Here is a 22,389-nt window from a genome sequence, read left to right on the forward strand (position 1 = left end):
CACCCCCATGCCATGCAACATTCCATTTTAAAAATACACTCTGATTGGGACTTCCCTGATGGTGCACTGGTTGAGAATCTGCCTGCCAATGCAGGGGACATGGGTTCGATCCCTGGTCCGGGAAGATCTCAGATGTCACAGAGCAACTAAGCTTGTGTGCCACAGCTACTGAATCTGAGCTCTTAGAGCCCACAAGCCACAATTACCGAGCCCATGTGCCACAACTACCAAAGTCCGCATGCCTAGAGCCTGTGCTCCACAACAAGAGAAGCCACCAAAATGAGAAGCCTGCACACCACAACAAAGAATCTGCTCTCTGCAACTAGAGAAACCTGCATGCAGCAACAAGGATGCAACACAGCCAAGAAAATGAAGATAAATAATATTTAAAAAAAACACATTCTGATTTACTTATCTATTTTGTGACATCTGCTAGTTATCCTCCCAAAACAGACTCTTCTTTGTCCATTTTTCTACTAGGTGGTTGTTGTTGTTTTTTCTATTTTTGGTAGAAGTTCTTTATATATTCCAGATAGGAATCTATGGTCAATTATTTTTGATGCAAATATTTCCTCCCAGTCTGTGGTCTGTCTTTTCTTTTTTGCTGACTAGAAGTTGTAAAATTTAGTAGACTCAAATGTATCCAACTTTACCTTTATAATTTAAGCTTTCATATCTTGTATAGGAGAGTCTTCCTTTCCCCAGGTTCACAAAGATAATCCTCTACATTTTCTTCAAGATGTTTTAAAATTTCACTTTAAATTTAGGACACTGATTCTATGGAATTTATGCTCATCTTCAGAGAGGTAGGTACCTAATTTTATTTTACTTTTCGCAAAGATAATCAATTGTCTCATCCCTGTTTACTGACTAGACCATCTTTTTCCCACTGATTTTCAGTGCCAACTCAATGGTATATCAAGTTTCCATGTATGTTCTAGACTTTCAATTTTGTTCCATTTTTCTGTTTGTGTATATAATAAATCAGTGAATAGTTCTGTTGACAAGAGGCAGGTATATATATAAAGGGAAGCAATGGAAAATTAGATTGGAAAGCTAGACTAAGTACAGTTCCAGTAGCATCTTGAATACTATTAATGGTCTCCCACCAGCCCTCAAATCTAATCAGGAAAGAGTCATCCATCCACAGCAGGGCTCTGCAAATTATGGCCTGTGGGCTACATCCAGTCTGACATCTGTTTTTATAAATAAATATTTATCAGAATACATTTATGTATTACCCAGAGCTACTTTGACTATAATGGCAGAACTGAACAGCTGTGACAGAGATCATACGGCCCCCAAAGCCTAGAAGATTTCCTACATGGTCCTTTACAGAAAATATTTGCCAACCCCTGATCTAGAGACCTGACCAAAATCTCAGCGTAGATTCCATGGCTCCAATGCCTCCTTATGGCCTACATAATTCTGCTGCTGTAACCAAAGTAGTCAGGTTTGGCTGACAATGACAGATAAAATTCCTATCTTAGACACTGCAAAATAGGGCTATACCTCTTTTCTTTACATTTATTTTAAGGAATTTATAAAAGACATTCTCCTCTGGTGGGGGGGTGTGGCAGAGGAACTTGATGAAGGTGGTCAAAAAGTGCAAACTTCTAATTATAAGATAAACAACAGGGACGTAATGTACAACATGATTAATATAATTAACACTCATGTATGTTATATGTGAAAGCTGTTAGGAGAGTGAATCCTAAGAGGTCTCATCACAAGAAAAAAGTTTTTTTCTTTCTCTTTTATTTTGTATGTACATGAAATGATGGATGTTCCCTGGACTTATGTGGTAATCACTTCATGATGCATGTAAGTCAAATCAGTATGCTCTACATCTTAATTATACAGTGCTATATATCAAATATACCTCAATAAAACTGCAAGAAAAGACTCAAAAGAAAGAAAAAAGACATCCTCATCTACATTGATGGCATAATTTTACCTTTAGAACCATGACAAAACTTAAAATGTAATGGAATACATTTATTAATTATTCTGGAGACTGAAGCAGGCCCATTACACTCTCCTTCTCAAATTTCAGACTTTAAATGCGCCTTTGGCATGTGTTAGTTCTCAAAAAACAATGCACTTTAACTCTCAATCTCACTTCCTTACAGATAATGCCGTCACTGGGTTAGGACGTAATCTTTTGCTTCAGCTTTCATAAAAATTTGATACAAAAAAATATTCATTTAAAAATATTTCTGGCCTTTAATAAAGCTGTATTTATAGATGTCTATTTCATACTCAATGTTGCTTACAATGTTCTAAAGGATAAATTACCAGGGAACAGGGAAGCTTTACCTAAATCACAGTGCTCAACCTACTTCACCTATAGGAAATGCCAGTTCTAAGAAGGGGAACGGAGAGTGTGAGTGCTCATTTCCTCAGCTAGGGGAGAGAATGGAGGAACTGAGGGAAAAACAGCAAACTGCCTAGTCTTAGATAAATAACTGAAAGGACCCAGACAATAGGCCTGAGAGAATCTCCTGAGAGACAATCTCCTGAGAGAGAAGTCCAGAGCCCAGCATTCCAGGTATCCTGCTCATGGCCTCCAGGTTCTAGCAGCCAGGTCACAGAAAGCAGCAAGACCTTAGATCAGCCGGATTCAAGGCAGCACAAGTCGTTTCTACCTGGTATATGCACTGTTCTTGGGAAAGTGAGGAGAGGTATCCAAACAAAATACCACAGGTTGTAAAAGGAAGTTTGAAATAATAATTTCTCATTAGGGAAAAACAAAATTTTTTTGTGAAGAGCAGGAAAAAAGCAAAAGGAGTTTTGTCCCTTGCTCCCCTTCTCAATTCCCAGGACTCTATGGCTATGGTATCCCCTCCCCAGAGATGAAAAACCTGGCTGCCTGTATACATCTGATTAACGGAAACAGAGATTTTCAGAGTAGCTCCACACTCTTTAATTCTCTCCCTCCATGACTCTAGAAATGCTTGATTTGGCTGTGTAAAAGTAATTCTAATTATAGTGATTTACATGAACTACTTACCATTTATGCCTAATTACCTCACAGCACAATAACAATTATGCATACATTAAATGTGTCAGATTAACCTGGCTCTAAGTTTTATTTGATAACAAAAGTAAAGGGTTCATAAATGCTCATGCTTCACAGTTTGTTGCTCATATAGCATGGTCATCTGCTCATAACTTTTTCAAATTTTTACTACAGAAAACATTGCTATGTAGGTAGGTGAAAGCAGTCTAATAGTCTGCCACCAATATTTTCTCCTTGATTAATAATTCTGGCATTTTATGAAGAAGGTGCATTTTATTCTAACATTATGGTTTATCCTTACAGAAGGTTTCTTAGGAGTACAATTTTTTTTTAAAGTCCACCAAAATGAATATTTAAACATCTGCATCAAAATCAAAATCCAGGGCTTCCCTGGTGGTGCAGTGGTTAAGAATCGGCCTGCCAATGCAGGGGACACGGGTTCGATCCCTGGGCCAGGAAGATCCCACATGCCACAGAGCAGCTAAGCCTGTGCGCCACAACTACTGAGCCTGCGCTCTAAAGCCCGTGAGCCACAACTACTAAGCCCATGTGCGGCAACTACTGAAGCCCAGACACCTAGAGCCCATGCTCCACAACAAGAGAAGCCACTGCAATGAGAAACCGGCACACAGCAACAAAGAGTAGCCCCCGCTCTCCACAACTAGAGAAAGCCTGTGCACAGCAACGAAGACCCAATGTAGCCCAAAATAAAATAAACAAATAATAAATCTTAAAAACAAAAAAACAAAAAAAAACAAAAATCCAATGCCCATATATGCTAACTGAAATAAATCAAAGACAATAAATACTATATGTTCTTACACGCAGAATTTTAAAAGAGTCTAACTCACAAGAGGGTGGTTACCAAGGGCTGTGGGGTAGGAGAAATGGTGAAATACTGGTCAAAGGGTACAAGCTCCCAGCTATAAGATGAATAAGTTCTGGGAATCTAATGTACAGCATGGTGACTATAATTAACAATTCAGTACTATATTATATACCTGAAAGTTAAAAGAATAGTGTTAAATGTTTTCACCACAAAGAGAAACAGTAATTATGTGAGGGGATATAGGTGTTAACTAACTTTATTATGGTAATCACTTTGCAATGTATATAGCTATCAAATCATCACAATGCACACCTTAAACTTACATATGTTATCTGTCAATAACATCTCAATAAAGCTGGGGGGAAAATCAAATGTCCATGAAATTATAAACCCTATTTACCAAAATCAAGAACTCTCCATACTAACAAAGTTCTATTGTTGGAAAACTTAACTACAAATTTTCCTTCTCTGATAATTGACATATCAGTTTATTTTTAGAAGAAATAGGTCTGTGGCTTTTTACAATCTTCAAAACTAAAGCTTTTATGTATGTTTTATTCAAATTACATTTGATATTTGGGTCTTTTCAATGTTAAAGATTTGATGGGCTTAAGAAACCACAGGACAAATATTACCACAGGGATGTTGATCCATCCACTAAACATTCATTCACATATGCATTGGGATTTAACAAATAACAAGCTTTCAGTTGACACATTTGAAACTACCTGACTTGTCAAATTTTCTCCTTACATAAGAATTACACAATAAAGCCAGGGCCTCTAGATAGTAAGTACTGCACTTACTTACTGCTAAACCGCTATTTACTAGGCAGATTCAGCATAGCCAGTACATAAATCAAAGATGGAAGTATGGGAGAATATCCTTGTAGAGAGCAAAATAATAATTTTAAAGGAAAAAACCAGGTTGCTGAATTGGCAACCAGATAAGTTAACTGAAGGAATACTTTGTTAAGGAATGGAAGTTCACCAACCCCTGTAAGATAAACCCTAGGGATGATACAGAGTGAGGAGGAAGAAAAAAAGGGCTGTATTTCTGAAAGGGAGAGGGCTAGAAAGGGAATAAGATACAAAAGTCATGAGGGAAATTTAACTTTCAGATAACAAAAAAAATCTGGTAAGTAAAACATCTTGTTTCCTGGCTATGACACATAACAAAGTTGTTATTTTATTTGGAGTACCTCCTGTATTGCAAACTATAATTAAGTATGCAGTACCTAAGCAATTTATATTTTCCAAACCTTTTACTTCTTAACTCACCCATAAACTTTTGGAAACAGGAAAAAGAGAAAAGGTTGGCCATTAAAGGGGAGAGTTTATCATTATTTCCCATAACCATTATGCTAGACTAGCCAACACACTCTGGCTAGCACACTCACGTCCACTTCTGAGAGAAACAGCCTTGCTCACAGGAGCCTTGGGTGGCACCTTATACAGAGATCCAATCTTTGTGCTGACTAGCAGCCTCTGGAAAACTGATGTGAAAGCTCTGCCCAAAGAGGGATGAAGTGTTTGGGTAGCCTGTCAGATTCTTACTCAGGAATTTAAACCACAGATACAGGAAAAGAACTGAGAAGCTGGTAGAATGAACAGAAGTGGGAAAGGGCATGGGGGAAAGGAACAAAGAGTAAGCAGATTACGTGAATGGCAGGGCACTAGAGAATCAATGGGTACCTCCTACTATACTGACGCTGCTGAAAGCTGGCACAGGCTCTGGAAGGCCTGGTTGAGTGATGGAGATGCCCTTTATTTCTATTTTCTTATGTAATCTTGTTCTACATCTCCATTTCTTTCTCAAACCTAAATAATTTTCTATTCCTTTTAACCAAAAGATGTTAACACAATGGCAGGCTTTCCTTATATAAAAAATAAAACTATTTCAATACACTCTCAAGTGTTTTTTAAAAAGTAAAATTACTTTCAGTAGAGTTTTTAAATAAAGTACTACTAACATATTGTTATACAGTACCTTTTTTTGTAAAGACCTTATAATAAAAGAATATTTGTGTAGGGGGTGAGTAGGGAGGTGGCTTGGCCAGTCAATTAAAGGAAAACTAGTTCCTTAGGCTGAACCATGTTCTAACTCCTTATTTTTTTTTTTAATTTATTTTATTGACTATGTTGGGTCTTTGTTGCTGTGTGCAGGCTTTCTTTAGTTGGGGCAAGCGGGGGGCTACTCTTTGTGTGGTGCACAGGCTCCTCATTGTGGTGGCCTCTCCTGTCGTGGAGCACGGGCTCTAGGCACATGGGCTTCAGCAGTTGCGCACATGGGCTCAATAGTTGTGGCTCACGGGCTATAGAGCACAGGCTCAATGTTTGTGGCACACAGGCTTAGTTGCTCCGCAGCACATGGTATCTTCCTGGGGCAGGGATCGAACCTGTGTCCCCTGAACTGGCAGGCAGACTCCCAACCACCATGCCACCTAGGAAGTCCCTCATTACCATTAATACCCCTCATGATTTGAGGATGACACCACGGGTGACAACGGCTTCTACAGCAGAATAAGGATAAGACAACAATTCCTGTTGTCTCAGAATTTCAGCAAAAACTGTACGCTGAGGACAAGGGGAGACAGGCCCCCTACACACTAAAGAGAGGCACTAGTTGTATCCATGCAGAAGTTAACTTAAAAAGAGAAAAAAAAAGTCAAAAAACAGCCCTAAAGCCAAAGTAATTCAAGGTGAAGTTGTTAGCTGGGTAAGGAATTCTGTGGCATTTCCCCTAGATGAACCTCATGCCAAGTGAAGGGGGTCCCCAAGAGAGACATCCAAAGAGATGAGAATTAAGGCAAATTGGGCATCCCCTCCCCAGCTGGATGCTTCTTTAGGTGAGAAAATCTACAGACAGCTACCAAAGCAGGGTGTGAAAGGGTCCATGGAAGAACTGGACATGTGTCCCCAGGAGTATAGGGGTGCACAGGACAAAGACAGACACTAGTGCTTGCTTCTTATATCTGTAGAAGTCCAAGGGCAGGAGACTCTCTGAAGCTGCCCACGCAGAAGGGGTTGGAGAAAGGAGATGTTATACTCCCTGTGGCCTAAGTAGACACCATAAAGGTTACCTGGCTAGAGCTGTCCTGAAAGGACCTCACCTAAGAAGGCTAAGTACAAGGGCAAGGCCGTCCCAGCCCCATGCAGTGGTGTGAGGTGTTCCGTTAGAGGCAGAAGAGGTCAGTCATAGAGTGGAGCAGCGGCGAGGTCCTCTTGGGAGTCCGGAAGAACCCATCCAACAACCCTTACAAAGAGCTAGCATATCAGTATCTACCACACAAAAGGCCCTTAACTGGTCACTTAAGACTCTGCTGTTTCACTCTAATCTTCTATCCCCCTCTTTCTGATCCTAGAGAAGCCAAGCTAGCAGAGAGAGGAGAAGGAGAGAGAGAGAATAAGTCACTCCCTTTTATCTGCTGCTGATCCTGGGCCAGGCCTGGATGGGGGGGGGGGTGGAAGCTTTGAATTGCACACAAGTTTTCACTTTGACTGGTAATTAGGTGTTTTTTTAATACCTCAATATAAAGCTATCTGAATCCCCCGAAGGTGAAAGAAAGCTATGGAACATCAAGAGGTCAGAAATGGGGATGCAACAGCGCTTGTTAAAAGGACCTCGTAGGAAATTTCAAGCTCTTTCATTATTGTACCCAACTGCATTTAATCCATTTTTTAAATGCTTACATTTTTAACCGTTCAATCTTCAATGTCACACAAACCTTACCTTAGAAAAAAGGCCTGCTGTCTCTATACTGTATCCTTTAAGGTCCTCATGTAATTTCTGCAAACACTGTATGACTCTTCTTTGACGTTCATCGTCCTTTAGCTCGCGAGCTTTGATCAGAAAGTCATAGTGGTCCAGTGGTCCATGGCAAACAGCTAAAGCTTTCACGTAAGCCTCTGTAACAGCAGTTGGAGACATACTCTCGGGGGTCTGAACTGTATAGGCTATAAACAAAAATGTACATAAAATTTTAGACCTTCTGAAATGAAGATATTTCATAGTGCTCTATACTGTTTCTTAATGATCATATTAAAACGTTAACTCAGTTACACCTGTATATATTTGAGCAGTTGTAAATAGCATTTTGATGAAAATAATAATGTAAAACATATTTTGTACAATAAATATGTTTATAAATGTGTCAGTTTCATACACCCCAAACTCATAAGCTATCACTATAACTCCTCTTCTAGGAAGCCTAACCCCCTCTAGAGTGTCTGCTTTGCCTCCACTCCATTGAACGAGCCGCTTGGGTTCATCACATTCTTCCCCACAGCAGGGGTGGTCCCTTTCTTTGCATTAGGCCTAAATCTGGTTCTCCAGTACAAGACAGAGACTTAGAGACTAGTCCAAAGGGTTTTCTACTGCCTCTTTACTCCCTGTCTAGAACAACACAGCATTCAGATGTTGCCACATTGAATTCAGCCTCTGCGAGATTCCTTCCCTTTTCTATCACCTTTAGGTTGAACACAAAGAGTTCAGACACAACAGAGTGTCTATTTCAAAGCAGAGAGGTGTGTTAATCCTTTTTTTAGCTTCTTGAGGAAGAAAACTGATTGTCTGTGGTAAGGTCCAGTTATAACTCCATTCCTTATCTGGGGCACGTTTAATGAGCAGCACATTTTTAGACAAAGATTTTACAAGGGTATTTTGCCAGTGTTTCTCTTGTTCCATTGAACACCATGTTTCCTTATTTTAATAATGTGAAAATTACTTAATTTAGGAAAAAAATTAACAGTCACAACATTATTTCCATCTTTTTCTAAGAAAGGGGAAAAAAAATCCTTAAATATACTGTGACTGTTGGGGATAGGGCAGGGCTATCCTCTAAGAACTGTTCTCCCTTTCTGAACAGAGGTTTTAGCTGGGTAAAGGCTGCCCAGGGAAATAGTCCATATCCTGGCCTCTCTGGCAGCCAGGATGGCCATGTGACCAATGGGATGTAAGCTGAAATGTGTGCAGCAGGGCACTTAAAGGGAAAAGGCAAGTCCCACTCCTCCCTTTGCCTTCCCTCCCTCCGACTGGAAAGAAAGTGCCATGACTGCAGCTGGAAGAGCCAACCTGGCAAGGAGAGGCACACAGAATGCTGAGCGAAGCAGAGCAAAGTTCCCCAAAAATGCTGAGCTGCCAAACCAGCTCTGGACCACCTGCCTGGATTTTTATGTAAAATAAATGTCTATCTTGCTTTTCAAGCAGTGTATTTTGGGGTCTCTTTGTTACAGAGGCCTAAATTGTACCCTAATACAGGGGGCTCATAGCCTGTAAAAGAGAACCAGGCTAAGGGTCTCCTGGAACCCAGGGCCTCATAGGACCAAGGACAAGGCTTGGGTTCACATTGAAGCTGGAGGCCTAAGTTGAGAGTTTCATAAAGGTTTCCAGCAATTTGAGATGTTTACAAGAGTGGTATGTGCCCTTGGTCCACAGTCGCCAGTACAGAGCTCAAAAACCCTTGGAATTTCCTAAGTGATAGAGTGTCTTTTATTATTCATAATGAGCCTTCTTCCATCACATATATGCTAATGAACTCGGGATAGGGCCCCAAGATAGCCTCAGGACAGGGCTGGTCTCCAGAAAGACCAAGTGCTTAGAAAGTTGGAACTTTCAGACCCACCCACCAACCTGGGAGGGCAGGGGAGGCTGGTGATTAAATTCTATGAACACTCTTTTTCTTCTTTTTTGTATTTGAATATGCAAAGCAGCAGCTTTATTTATAATAATTAACAGCTGGAATGAACCCAAATGTCGCTCAGTTGGTGAATGGGTTAATGATGGTATATCCACACAATGGACTATTACTCCACAGTAAAAAGGGTTAAACTACTGATACATATAACAATGTAATGAATCTTAAAAGTATTACATTAATTGAAAAAAGCCAGAAGCAAAGTGTAATTTTATATGATTACAGTATACAAAATTCTACGAAGAGCAAAACTAGTGAAAGAAAGCAAATCACTGGCTTCTAGGACCAGGGATAGGGTTATGGGATTGGTAACAAAGGGGCAGGAGCAAATTTTAGGGGTGGTGGAGATATTCTAGATCATGGTTATGATGGCAGTTACATGACAGTATACATTTGTCATAACTCACTGAATTGCTCACCTAAAATCAGTGAATGTTACTGCATATAAATTGTACTTCAATAAAGGTTTCATAACAAAAAGGGAAACTTTGGGATATAGATGCTGTCTTACAAGTTAGCTTTTTTTTTTTTTTGCTATTTTATTTATTTATTTATTTATTTATTATTTTTGGGGGGGTACACCAGGTTCAATCATCTGTTTTTATACACATATCCCCGTATTCCCTCCTTCCACAAGTTAGCTTTTAAAAATTATATGTTTCCAGGACTTCCCTGGTGGCCCAGTGGTTAAGAATCCACCTGCCAATGCAGGGGACACGGGTTCAATCCCTGGTCCGGGAAGATCCCACATGCCAAGGACTAAGCCCATGTGCCACAACTACTGAGCCTGTGCTCTAGAGCCTGCGAGCTACAACTACTGAGCCCACGTGCCACAACTACTGAAGCCCGCGCACCTAGAGCTTATGCTCCACAAGAAAAGCCACTGCAATCAGAAGCCCACACACTGCAACAAAGAGAAGCCCACGCACTGCAACAAAGAGCAGCCCCCACTCGCCGCAGCAACTAGAGAAAGCCCACGCACAGCAACGAAGACTCAATGCAGCCAATAAATATTTTTTAAAAATTATATGTTTAAAAAAAATTATGTTTAAAAAAATTATATGTTTACATGCTTCTATAAACACTCTTGAACAATAAGATATGGAAAGTTTCCAGGATGGTGAACACATCAAGGTGCTGGGAAGGTGACACACTCAGAGACAGCACGGAAGTTCCACACCCCTGCTCCCATCCCTTGCCCTCTGCATCTCTTCCATTTGTCTGTTCCTGAGTTCTATGAACCCTTTATGATAAACTAATAAACACAAGTGTTTTTTTCTGAGTTCTGTGACCATTACTAGCAAACTATCAAACTTAGCTAATTATCAACCCCCTGAATTTGTAGTCAGCCATGCAGAAGTGTGGGTAGCTTGGGCAGCCCATTTGCAGCTGGTCTCTGTAGTGCGGCCACCTTTGGGGGATTTGCCCTTTAACTTGTGGGATCCGATGCTACCTCCAGGTAGATAGTGTCAGAACTGAATTGTTGCAGGATATCCATTAGTGTTGGAGGATTTGAGAATCTCACAACCAGGGAAAATGCTCTTTTCCACTCCCTGGAATCAACCAAGTCAGAAACCTAAGATAATGCTAATTTCCTTCTCCTCCATCCCACAAACTCTTTCCCCAGCCCTCAACCAGGTCCTCAGCCAATCAATCATTAATGCTACTCAATTTTACATCCTAAATACTCTCTAATCCACTCCCTCCTCCCTTTCTTCATACAACCACTCCAGCTGGGGCTCTTATTATCTCTGGCTTGGCCTGCCTTCCTCTGATCGCCTCCTGCCTCAAATTTACCACTACAACAATCTCTAAAAATATCTTCCATCAACTATAGGAATGATCTTGCTAAAATCTACATGTGATTTTATCAATATTTTGCTTAAAATTCATCTCATTGTTTAAAGGAGCAGTTTTCTTTTTTTTTTTTTAAGGGAAACAGTCCCGCCTCCCCCCCCCCCCCCCCCCCGCCGCTGTGCTGGGTCTTGGTTGTGGCATGCAGGATCTTTTAGTTGTGGCATGCAAGCTCTTAGCTGCAGCATGTGGGATCTAATTCCCTGACCAGGGATCGAACCCAGGCTTCCTACACTGGGAGCACAGAGTCTCAGCCACTGGACCACCAGGGAAGTCCCTAAAGGAGTGGTTTTCAAACGCAATTTTAACAGCACCATCTTTTTAAATACAAAACCATGCATCAGATCCTAACTTTAAGAGAAAAGGAGAGGGGTAACAAAGTCTCATTCTCTTCACATCTCCCTCCTTCCCATATCCATGCCACCCTGTTTCTAAAGCCCCTAAGGCCGCTTCCCCACCTTCTAAGATCACATTAAGTAAGAATAGTGCGCAAAAGAAGAGTTAGGTTAACACAGCAGTTCTGAGCCTACCGTCCTTAGAAATACCTAAGGACGAAAAAGAGGGCCCTTGACTGGGGATCTGGATTCCCTGAGAGTTCCCATCATTCCCAGAAATGGTAAGAGTGACACACCATACCTAAATGTTTGTATCATACACAAGCAATGTGGTTTATGCTGAACCCCTAGTTTCCTTCTACAAGTCTGTAATTTTGGTACATGCTAGACAGAGGGTGCCTATGTAACCACCACTCAACTCTAGGTATTGAGTCTATAATGAGCTTCCCTGAGAGACAACATTTCACATCTGTTGTCACAGTAAGTTGCGAGGAATTAAGCATGTTCTGTTTGACTCTACTGGGAAAAGACACTTGTAAGCTTGTGCCTAATTTTCTCTGAACTTTGTCCCACACGCATTTTCCCTTTGCTGCTTGTGGCTCTGTATCCTTTTGCTGTAATAAACTGTAGCTGTGAGTACAGCTGTATGCTGAGTCCTCTGAGTCTTCCTAGCAAATCACCAAACCTGGGTTTAGTCTTAGAGATGCACAGATATTGTCCTCATTCTGAGGTTCAAGGAATCCATAATAGGCCCTAGCCTACATTTTCAGGCTACTCTCCCTCTACTCTCCAAAATGCATCTATTGACACAATAGAAATGACTGAGTTCCACCACATGTAATGGGTAATAGGGAATATCAAAGTTGCTTTGTTTTAAGTGGGAGTGGAAGGACAAAAAAATTGCAGCAGTAATATATCAAGATCAACTGGTGGGACTTCCCTGGTAGTGCAGTGGTTAAGAATCCGCCTGCCAATGCATGGGACACGGGTTTGATCCTTGGTCTGGGAAGATCCCACACGCTGCAGACCAACTAAGTCTGTGTGCCACAACTACTGAGCCTGTGCTCTAGAGTCTGCGAGCCACAACTATTGAGCCCTCGTGCCACAACTACTGAAGCCCACGTGCCTAGAGCCTGTGCTCCGCAACAAGAGAAGCCACCACAATGAGAAGCCCACGCACCACAATGAAGAGTAGCCCTCACTCGCCACAACTAGAGGAAGCCCTGACGGAGCAACAAAGACTGAATACAGCCAATGAAAAATTAATTAACTAATTTTTTAAACAAAGATCAGCTGGCAATAGCAAGTAAAATGAATCTGGGTACAGAGAAACTGGTTATGAAACTATCCTAGCCAGGAGTAATATAGACCCAAATTAGGATGGCAACAGCAGAAATGTTAGGAAATGGGGTAGAATGGAAAATGCAAAGGTAGATTCAATAATGTGGGTTGCCTTCTAGTCAAATTGGATTACTCACCATGTCACAAACATTTTCCATTCTTTCATTTCATAGCCATGCCTTTGTTCACACATGGGCCCAAGTGGACAGTCTCCTCCTCCAACCCTCGGCCAGCCTAATTTCTCCTCCACAAAATCTCACCTCTAGCCTCAGATCCCTACCACCAGATTTCCAAACTCACCTGTATTTTCCCCCATTCTCTTTTCTTTCCTCATGTTACAGCTTAAGAGCTATTTCTCATTCCATCAAGGGCTATTAATGCCTTCATTCATCCTCTAACCAGCGGATTTCAATTTTTTGGAAAAAAATATCATGACCCAATATACACACAAATATACATAACTGAAAAACAAGTTTCATGAAGCAATAAGTAATTCAGTAAAAGGGTGAAATAGTAAGAAAAAAAGGATCTTTCTATGCATGATGTTCTCTGGTATTTAATACACATTATTTTTATTATTTATATCTAAAGAACCACTAGATTTCATTATACTAAATGCCTTATATGATACTTATTTACCTTTTTGTTTTCTGTCCCCATCAGAATATATGCTCTTTGAGGACAACAGTGCCTGACATGATTGGTGCTTGCTTATTAAACATTTCTTGAATCCCCTCCCTTCTTAGCTGTTCAGAGATGTCGGTCTCTTCATTAACCACCTCTGTACTATAACATATCAGCTCAACCCTCTCCTATCCTAAAATAATAATAATAATGACAAGCAACCTCCTTGACTTGACACCTGCTCTCCCTCCTTTCCTTTACAGCCAAACCACATGAAAGAGTTGCCTTTATTTTTTCTGGCCACCCCCTCACATCCTGCTCATTTCTCAACCCACTATGATCAAGCTTCTACTGAGATGGCTTCTGCCAAGTTCACTCAGTGTCTAGTGTTGCCAAACCCAGTAGCTATTCCTCAGTCTTCATATTCCTGTTTACAATTATAAAATATCTAATTTTTAAAGTTATTCATAGGAACCATCAGGGCTGTGGGCTAAGTACATTGTTTCTATTGGGATCTGCCTTTGGAGAGGCTTAAAATCCTCTGCTTCCACTTTCATTTTTACTAACCCAACATCTTTATTGGGTAGTTTATATTTCATTCACACTTCTCAAAAAAGAAAACCAAGGTACACTGAAGATGAGGTATCACTGCAGGCAGTCAGCAAGCATAAAAAGAGAATCATGGGTTACCTAGTACTGCATGTAAGGAGCTTATAATTTGCCATTCTAGCCTAACAACAAGTAAAAAGCTGAAAAAACATATCTTCTCAGATCCAAAAGAGAAGGAAGGACACAGGAAAAACTGCTGCCCCCAAGACTGACGAGAAAGACAGGCAAATACAGGGAGTGACGGCTTACAGAAGCAGGGACTCACAGGTGGAAACCACCTCAGGGACCAGTGCCAGGGCAGGAAAACCTGAACTGTAATTGACAAATTGTTGGAGGCTCAATGTGGACAATTCAGAGTTAAAAATTCCAGGGGTACCCAATCATAACGCAGGCCCCTATACTTTTATGGGTTTTACCTCCTGGAGATTGATCAAGTTCTCACCATTAATACAGGGAAAATCACCTTGTGCTTCTGGCATGGGGAGGGGGAAAGGAACCATTTTGAAATATGCCAGAATACTCTGTTCTTCCTAACAAGGCCTGCCCTCAAGGGAAACTAGTTAACCAGACCCTAACCTGCTGGGGTATTTGTTATCAGTGCCTAACTGACCTGAGGGAAGGGAAATACCCAACTCCACTCAGCTCTAGGCTTGCAAGTGGGAGAAGGTAACTACTCAACTGCAGCCCACTCTAGCCATACTCCCCGACCTCAGAGGGGAGGAAGGAACTGACAAACATTTGTGAAGTTCACAGTCCAGAAGGTTCCCTAAAAGGTTCCCTAAAAGACCAAGACTTAATCATAGGGCTATTAAATGCTTCCTCTCCCCACATACCTTAACAACACATCACTAAAGGCCTGTTTACAGCAGTTCCTTTTACCCAGTGCATCATGTCTGTCTATCAAGAAAAAATGAAAAGGTACACTAAAAGGCAAAAAACATATAACTTGAAGAGACAGAGCAAGCATCAGAACCAGACATGGCATGGATATTGGAATTATCAGACGGAAATTTAAAGCAACTATGATTAATATGCTAAGAGCCCTAATGTATAAAGAGGACAGCATGCAAGAACGTATTGGCAATGTAAGCAAAGAGATGGAAATTCTAAGAAAGAATCAAAAATAAAAGCTAGAGATCAAAACACTGTAACAGAAATGAAGAATGCCTTTCATGGGCTTATTAGTAGGCCGGACACAACTAAAGAAAGAATCTTTGAGTTTAAGATTTTATCACCATAAACCTCCAGAATTTTAAGGCAAAGAAACAAAGACTGAAAAAAAAATAGAATATCCAAAGACTGTGGGACAACTACAAAAGATACAGCATACATATCACGAGCATACCAGAAGGAAAAGAAAAAGAGAAAGGAATAGGAAAAATATTAGAAACAATAATGAATGAGAATTTCCCCAAACTAAGGACAGACACCAAACTACAGATCCAGGAAGCTCAGATAACACCAAGCAGGATAAATGCCAAGAAAATTACACGTAGGCATATCATTTCAAACTACAGAAAATCAAAGATAAAGAAAACATTCTGAAAGAAGCCAGAGGGAAAAAACATCTTACCTATAGGGGAACAAAGGTAAAAATTGCATCCAACTTCTCAGAAGCCATGTAAGCAATAAGAGAGTAGAGTGAAATATTTAAAGTGCTGAGAGGAAAAATCTACCAATCTAGAAATCTCAACCCTGCAAAATTATCCTTCAAAAGTAAAGGAGTCTTTATTGACTTTCTCAGGCAAACAAAAATTAAAAGGATTTGCTGCTAATATACCTGCCTTGCAAGAAACGTTAAAAGAAGTTCTTCAGAGAGAATGAAAAGAATATAGGTCAGAAACTCAGATCTCCATAAAAGAAAAACAGCTAAGAAGGCATAAGTTACCGTAAAAAAGAAAAAAAAAAACTTTTATTTTTCTTATTCTTAACTAACAAATGACAGTGTACTCAAAATAACAGTAAAAATGTAATCAATTATGTATACTTATGTAAATTTATATATATATGTGAAATGACTGACAGCAATTATGATTATTTTGTTATTATAAAGTACTCGCACTACCATGAAGTGGTATAGTATTATTTGAAAGTAGACTTGGATCAGGTGAAATGTATATCACAAACTCTAGGGCAACCACTTAAAAAAGGTGAAAAGAGAAGTGTAACTGATACGCTAAGAAAAGAGAAAATGGGATAATGCAAAATGCTCAATTAAAACCACAAAACACAGAAAAAGAGCAGAAAATAAAAACAGGAACAAAGAACAAAGGCAACAAATAGAAAACAGTAACAAATATGGTAGATATTAACCAACTATATCAAAAATCACTTAGTCAATAGCGTAAATGAACCAATTAAAAGACATTGTCAGAGTGTATCAAAACACAAGACTCAATTATATGTTGACTAAAATAAACCCACTTTACATTCAAAGGCACATAGGGACTTTCCTGGTGGTCCAATGGCTAAGGCTCCACGCTCTCAATGCTGGGGGACCAGTTCAATCCCTGATCAGGGAACTAGATCCTGCATGCCACAACTAAAGATCCTGCATACCACAACTAAAGAGCCAGCACAGCCAAATAAATTTTTTTGTTTAAAGACAATTCAATTTAAATTCAAAGACATATCAGGGCTTCCCTGGTGGCACAGTGGTTAAGAATCCACCTGCTAATGCAGGGGACATGGGTTTGATCCCTGGTCTAGGAAGATCCCACATGCCATGGAGCAACTAAGCCTGTGCAGCACAACCAATGACCCTGCATTCTGGAGCCCGTGAGCCACAACTACTGAAGCCTGCACACCTAAAGCCCGCACAAGAGAAGCCACCGCAGTGAGAAGCCCCCGCATTCCAACAAAGAGTAGCCCCCACTCTCCACAACTAGAGAAAGCCCATGCACAGGAATCAACGCAGCCAATAAATGAAAAAAAAAAAAAAGTAAATGGAGGGAGAAAAATACACCATGCTAACACTAACCAAAAGAAAGCAAGAGTAGCTATTTTAATCTCAGACAGACCAGACTTCAAAGCAAGGGAAGTTACCAGAGATACAGAAGGGTATTACATAATGATAAAAGAGTTGATTCTCCAAGAACATATAACAACCCTTAATGCATACGCACCTAACAGATCATCAAATTAAACTACATGAGGCAAAAACTGATAGAATTATAATAAAAAATAGATAAATCCACTATCACAGTTTGAGACTTCAAAACCCTTCTAGCAGAAATAAACAGATCCAGTAGGCAGAAAATTAGTAAGGACTTAGTTGAACTCAAAACTATCAATAAACTGGCTATAATTAACATCTATAGAATAATTCATCCAACAACAGCACAGTACACATTCTTCTCAAGCTCACACAGAACATTCACCAAGATAGATCACATTCTGGGCCATAAAACACATCTTAACAAAGTTAAAAGAACAGAAATCATACAATGTCTGCCATCAGGCCACAATGGAATTAAAGTAGAAATCAATAACAGGAAGATAACTGGAAAATTCTACAATATGCAAAGACTAAACAACACACTTCTAAATAGTATATGGGGGATTTCCCTGGTGGCACATAGCTTAAGAATCTGCCTGCCACTGCAGGGGACTTGGGTTCAACCCCTGGTTCGGGGGGATCCCATATGCCGTGGAGCAACTAAGCCCATGCACCACAACTACCGAACCTGTGCTCTGCAGGCCGTGAGCCACAACTACTGAGCCCACAAGCCACAATTACTGAAGCCCATGTGCCTGGAGCCCGTGTTCCACAACAGAAGCCATCACAATGAGAAGCCCACGTTCACCATTCACCACGAGGAGTGGCCCCTGCTTACCACAACTAGAGAAAGCCCATGCAGAGCAACAAAGATGCAATGCAGCCAAAAATTTTTTTAAAAAATTTAAAAGAAAATTTAAAGTAAAATAACATATGGGTCAAAGAAACCTCACAATAAGTGAAAAAATTATTTGAATTAAATGAAAATGGAAGCACAATTATCAAAATTTGTGGGATGCAGTGAAAGCAGTGATTAAAGGGAAATTTATAGCAATGAATGCATATATTAGAAGAATGATCTAAAATCAATCATCTAAGTTTCCACCTTAAGAAACAAGAAAAGGCAAATTAAATCAAAAGTAAGCAGAAGAAAAGAAGTAAGAATTAGAGCAGAAATCAATGGAATTGAAAACAGGAAATCAACAGAGAAAATCAATGAAATCAAACACTGGCTCTTTGAAAAGATCAATAAAATTGATAAGCCTCTAGCCAGGCTAACAAGGGAAAAAGGAGAAGGACACAAATTGCTAATATCAGAAATGAAAGGGGCATATCACTACAGATTCCATGGACATTAAAAGGATAATAAAGGAATACTATGAATGATTCAACCCATAAATTTGATAACCTAGGTGAAATGGACAAATTCCTTGAAAAACAATCAGCCAAAATTCATACAAGAAGAAACAGACAATCTAAACAGGCCTGCATCTATTTAAGAAATTGAATTCATAATTAATAATCTTCCAAGATAGAGGGACTTCCTAGGTGGCACAGTGGTTAAGAATCCACCTGCCAGTGTGGGAGACACAGGTCTGATCCCTGCCCCAGGAAGATACCACATGCTGCGGAGCAACTAAGCCCGTGTGCACAACTACTGAGCCTGTGCTCTAGAGCCCATGAGCCACAACTACTGAGCCCATGTGCTGCAACTACTGAAGCCCACGCACCTAGAGCCCATGCTCTGCAACAAGAGAAGCTACCACAATGAGGAGACTGCGCACCACAATGAAGAGTAGCCCCCGCTTGCTGCAACTAGAGAAAGCCTGTGTACAGCAACAAAGACCCAACACAGCCAATAAAAATAAATTTATTTAAAAATAATAATAATAATAATCTTCCAAGATAGAAAGTATCATGCACAGGTGGGTTCACTGATGAATTCTACCAAAGATTTAAAGAGATACTAATTCTCTATAATCTCTTTCAGACAATTAGAAGAAGAAGGAATACTTCCTAACTCATTCTATGAGGACAGAATTACCATAATACCAAAATAAGACAAAGACATTACAAGAAAAGAAAACTACACCAATATCACTCGTGAACATAGAGGCAAAAATCCCTAACAAAATACTACCAAATCAAATCCAACAATGTATAAAAAGAAAGGATTATACACTATAAACAAGTGAGAATTATCTCAGGAACGCAAGGCTGGTTCAACTTTTTTTTTTTTTTTTTGGCCGCACCACACAGCATGCAGGATCTTAGTTACCTGACCAGGGATCAAACTCATGCCCCCTGCAGTGGAAGCACGGAGTCTTAACCACTGGACTGCCAGGGAAGTCCCTGGCTCAACATTTAAAAATCAATTAATGTCCTAGATGGAAGGACACTTATCAAAGGAGAAACTACACTCACACTAGGATGAGAAGAAGCTGACATCAGAAATAGACAGCTAGCCCAAGATGCTGGACCTGACTCGTATAAGCATTTATAATATTTTCTTGATTTCTTGGACCTTTACATATAAATCACATGTTTTTCTATCATGGGCACAATCCTATGCTAATTTTGAAAATCAATCCAATTGTTGGGTTTGCGGTCAATTATCTATGACTAGTATTTTTGGGCTGCCTTGGTGGGTTTCTCCCCTCCAAGGCTCTAATTAGATGGCCCTTAGGAAATTTGCTTTAAAAACAAAACAAAACAAAAAACTATAGTCCTGTTCGGGGGTCCCCTTGCCTGGCCAATTAATAATACCTGTTCAGATTTCTGCTACCCACTGTGAAGTCTTGACCTCTTCAAAACTGATTTGGCGTGGGAAGCTCATTGCTTAAGTATTTACTTGTAACTCTACTGAAGCTACTAGCTATATTATTTGTATTTTGCCTGCTTTTCAATATTATTGCTTCTCGTATTACCAAATGTGTGACTGACCGCCAACAAAAATAATGATGACTAGGCTACTTGAAGCAGTCGATCAAATATATAGTTCTGTATGTGATCAATGATTGTAATAATGCAACTCTGGATATGGGAAGATGCAACAAGAGGGAATTTTTCCTGGACCATAACAGATTAGGAATACAGGTGGTCCAGAGAACTTTGGCTTTTGTTACAAAGACCTAGCCCAATACTGGCACACTGAGTGGCCTATTGGCGAGCTCTTCATCAGACCTAGGAATAAGCCTTCCTAGCACCGTGGGACAAAATGGTCATGAAATGCCTCCCAAAGCATGGTCGAATTTACGACCATGAGGGGCCCCTGTCAACTACAAATTGGAACTTGCCATCTGCCTGTACAAGGACTAAATCACCTTGTGCTGCTGCAGCTACTGACCTTCCACATCCCCTGAAGGAAATTCAGGGTGGAGACCAGAAATGAGGCACTCTGTGCTCTGGAGGATGGGTGGAACAGGTCTTTAGATAGTTCGATATTTTCAGGAGCTGATTTTATGAGCCCAACCCTTGCATCTTCTCATATCTAGAAAAGCACTAAATCCCTACTTGGTGACATCGGCTTGGGCAAAAGATGGGTCCTGGGGCTCCAAACCCCAATTTACATGCTTAACAGAATTATTCGACTCCAGGCAATAGTTGAAATCATTACTAATGAAATGGCCATCCATGCAATGATGCTATGGAAATATCAACCAGTAAGTCAAGATGAAAATGATGCTATTGGACCTTAAGTCAGATCCAAGCATCAAAGGGGGGAATGGGGCAGGTTAATAGCAAAGCAGGGAAGGAAGAGGCAAACAGAAGAGAATGCAAGCCTCAGGGAATAAGTACCTTATGGCCTCTTTCACAAAGATCCTGCCATAAACAGCCCAGACATCTGAGTCAAGGAGATAAGGGAAAACCTAACTTCTGCACTCTGGCCTCTGTACCTTGCCCCTGCCTAGATAAGCATAGCTATAGGCTCCCAAAAAAGCATGGGAACTGGTTTATAAAAGGGGGAACTTTTCTTTGTTTCAGGGCTCAGTCTTTGGATGTGAATCCACTGGGCCTGTACAGGTACAATAAACATTGCTTCCTGTAAAAAAAAAAAAAAAAAAAAATCAATTAATGTAATCCATCACTCAACAGCCTAAAGAAGAAAAATCACATGATCATCAATAAATGCAGGAAAAGCATCTGACAAAAACTTACACCCATTCATGATAAAAACTCTCAGTAAACTAGGAATAAAGGGAACTTCCTCATCTTGATAAAGAATATTTACAAAAAACATACAGCTAACATCATAGTTAATGGTAAGAAACTAGATATTTCCCATTAAGATCAAGAACAAGGCAAGGATGTCCCCACTCCTCACTCCTTATCAACATAGTACTAGATAATGCCATAAGACTAGAAAAGGAAATAAAAGGTATACAGATTGAGAAGGAAGAAATAAAATGGTCTGTTCCCAAATGACATGATCATCTATACAGAAAATACAAAAGAATCAACAAAATAGCTCCTGGGACTAACAAGCAGGATACAAGGGTAATATACAAAAGTCAATCACTTTCATATATGCCTGCAATGAACAAGTAGAATGTGAAATTTAAAACAGTGCCATTTATATTAGCACCCCCCAAAAATGAAATATTTAGGTATAAATTGAACAAAATATGCACAGTATCTGTATGAAGAAAACTACAAAACTCTGATGAACAAAATCAAAGAACCTAAAAATAGAGAAATATTTCACGTTCATGGATCACACAACTCAATACTGTCAAAATGTCAGTTCTTCCCAACTTGATCTATAGATTCAACGGAATCCCAATTAAAATCCTAGCAAGTTATTTGTGGATACTGACAAAATAATTCTCAAGTTTAAATGAAGAAGAAAAAGACCCAGAATAACCAACACAATACTGAAGAAGAAGATCAAAATTGGAAGACTGACACTACCCAACTTTAAGACTTACTATAGGACTTCCCAGTGGCTCAGTGGCTAAGAATCCGCCTGACAATTTAGGGGACACAGGCTTCAACCCCTGATCTGGAAAGATCCCACATGCCGCGCAGCAATTAAGCCTGTGTGTCACAACCACTGAGCCTGCACTCTAAACTCCGCAAGCC

At 40.0% G+C, this 22,389-nt stretch overlaps 1 protein-coding gene across 6 annotated transcripts in view; it reads right to left on the reverse strand.

Annotated features, from left to right (window-relative positions):
- AFG1L (AFG1 like ATPase) overlaps positions 1-22,389 on the reverse strand; it is a 226,522-nt gene that overhangs the window by 164,871 nt on the left and 39,262 nt on the right. For all 6 annotated transcript variants that reach the window (XR_009054295.1, XR_009054296.1, XR_009054297.1 and 3 more), the window contains one exon: positions 7,584-7,807. Coding sequence is in view for 3 of the 6 variants with exons in the window: in XM_057738766.1 (XP_057594749.1) it covers positions 7,584-7,807 (224 nt within the window). In the remaining 3 variants the exon portion in view is untranslated. The remainder of the gene's footprint in view (positions 1-7,583; positions 7,808-22,389) is intronic.

The sequence above is a fragment of the Hippopotamus amphibius genome, chromosome 6 (genome assembly GCF_030028045.1).
Source record: "Hippopotamus amphibius kiboko isolate mHipAmp2 chromosome 6, mHipAmp2.hap2, whole genome shotgun sequence".
NCBI lineage: Eukaryota > Metazoa > Chordata > Mammalia > Artiodactyla > Hippopotamidae > Hippopotamus > Hippopotamus amphibius.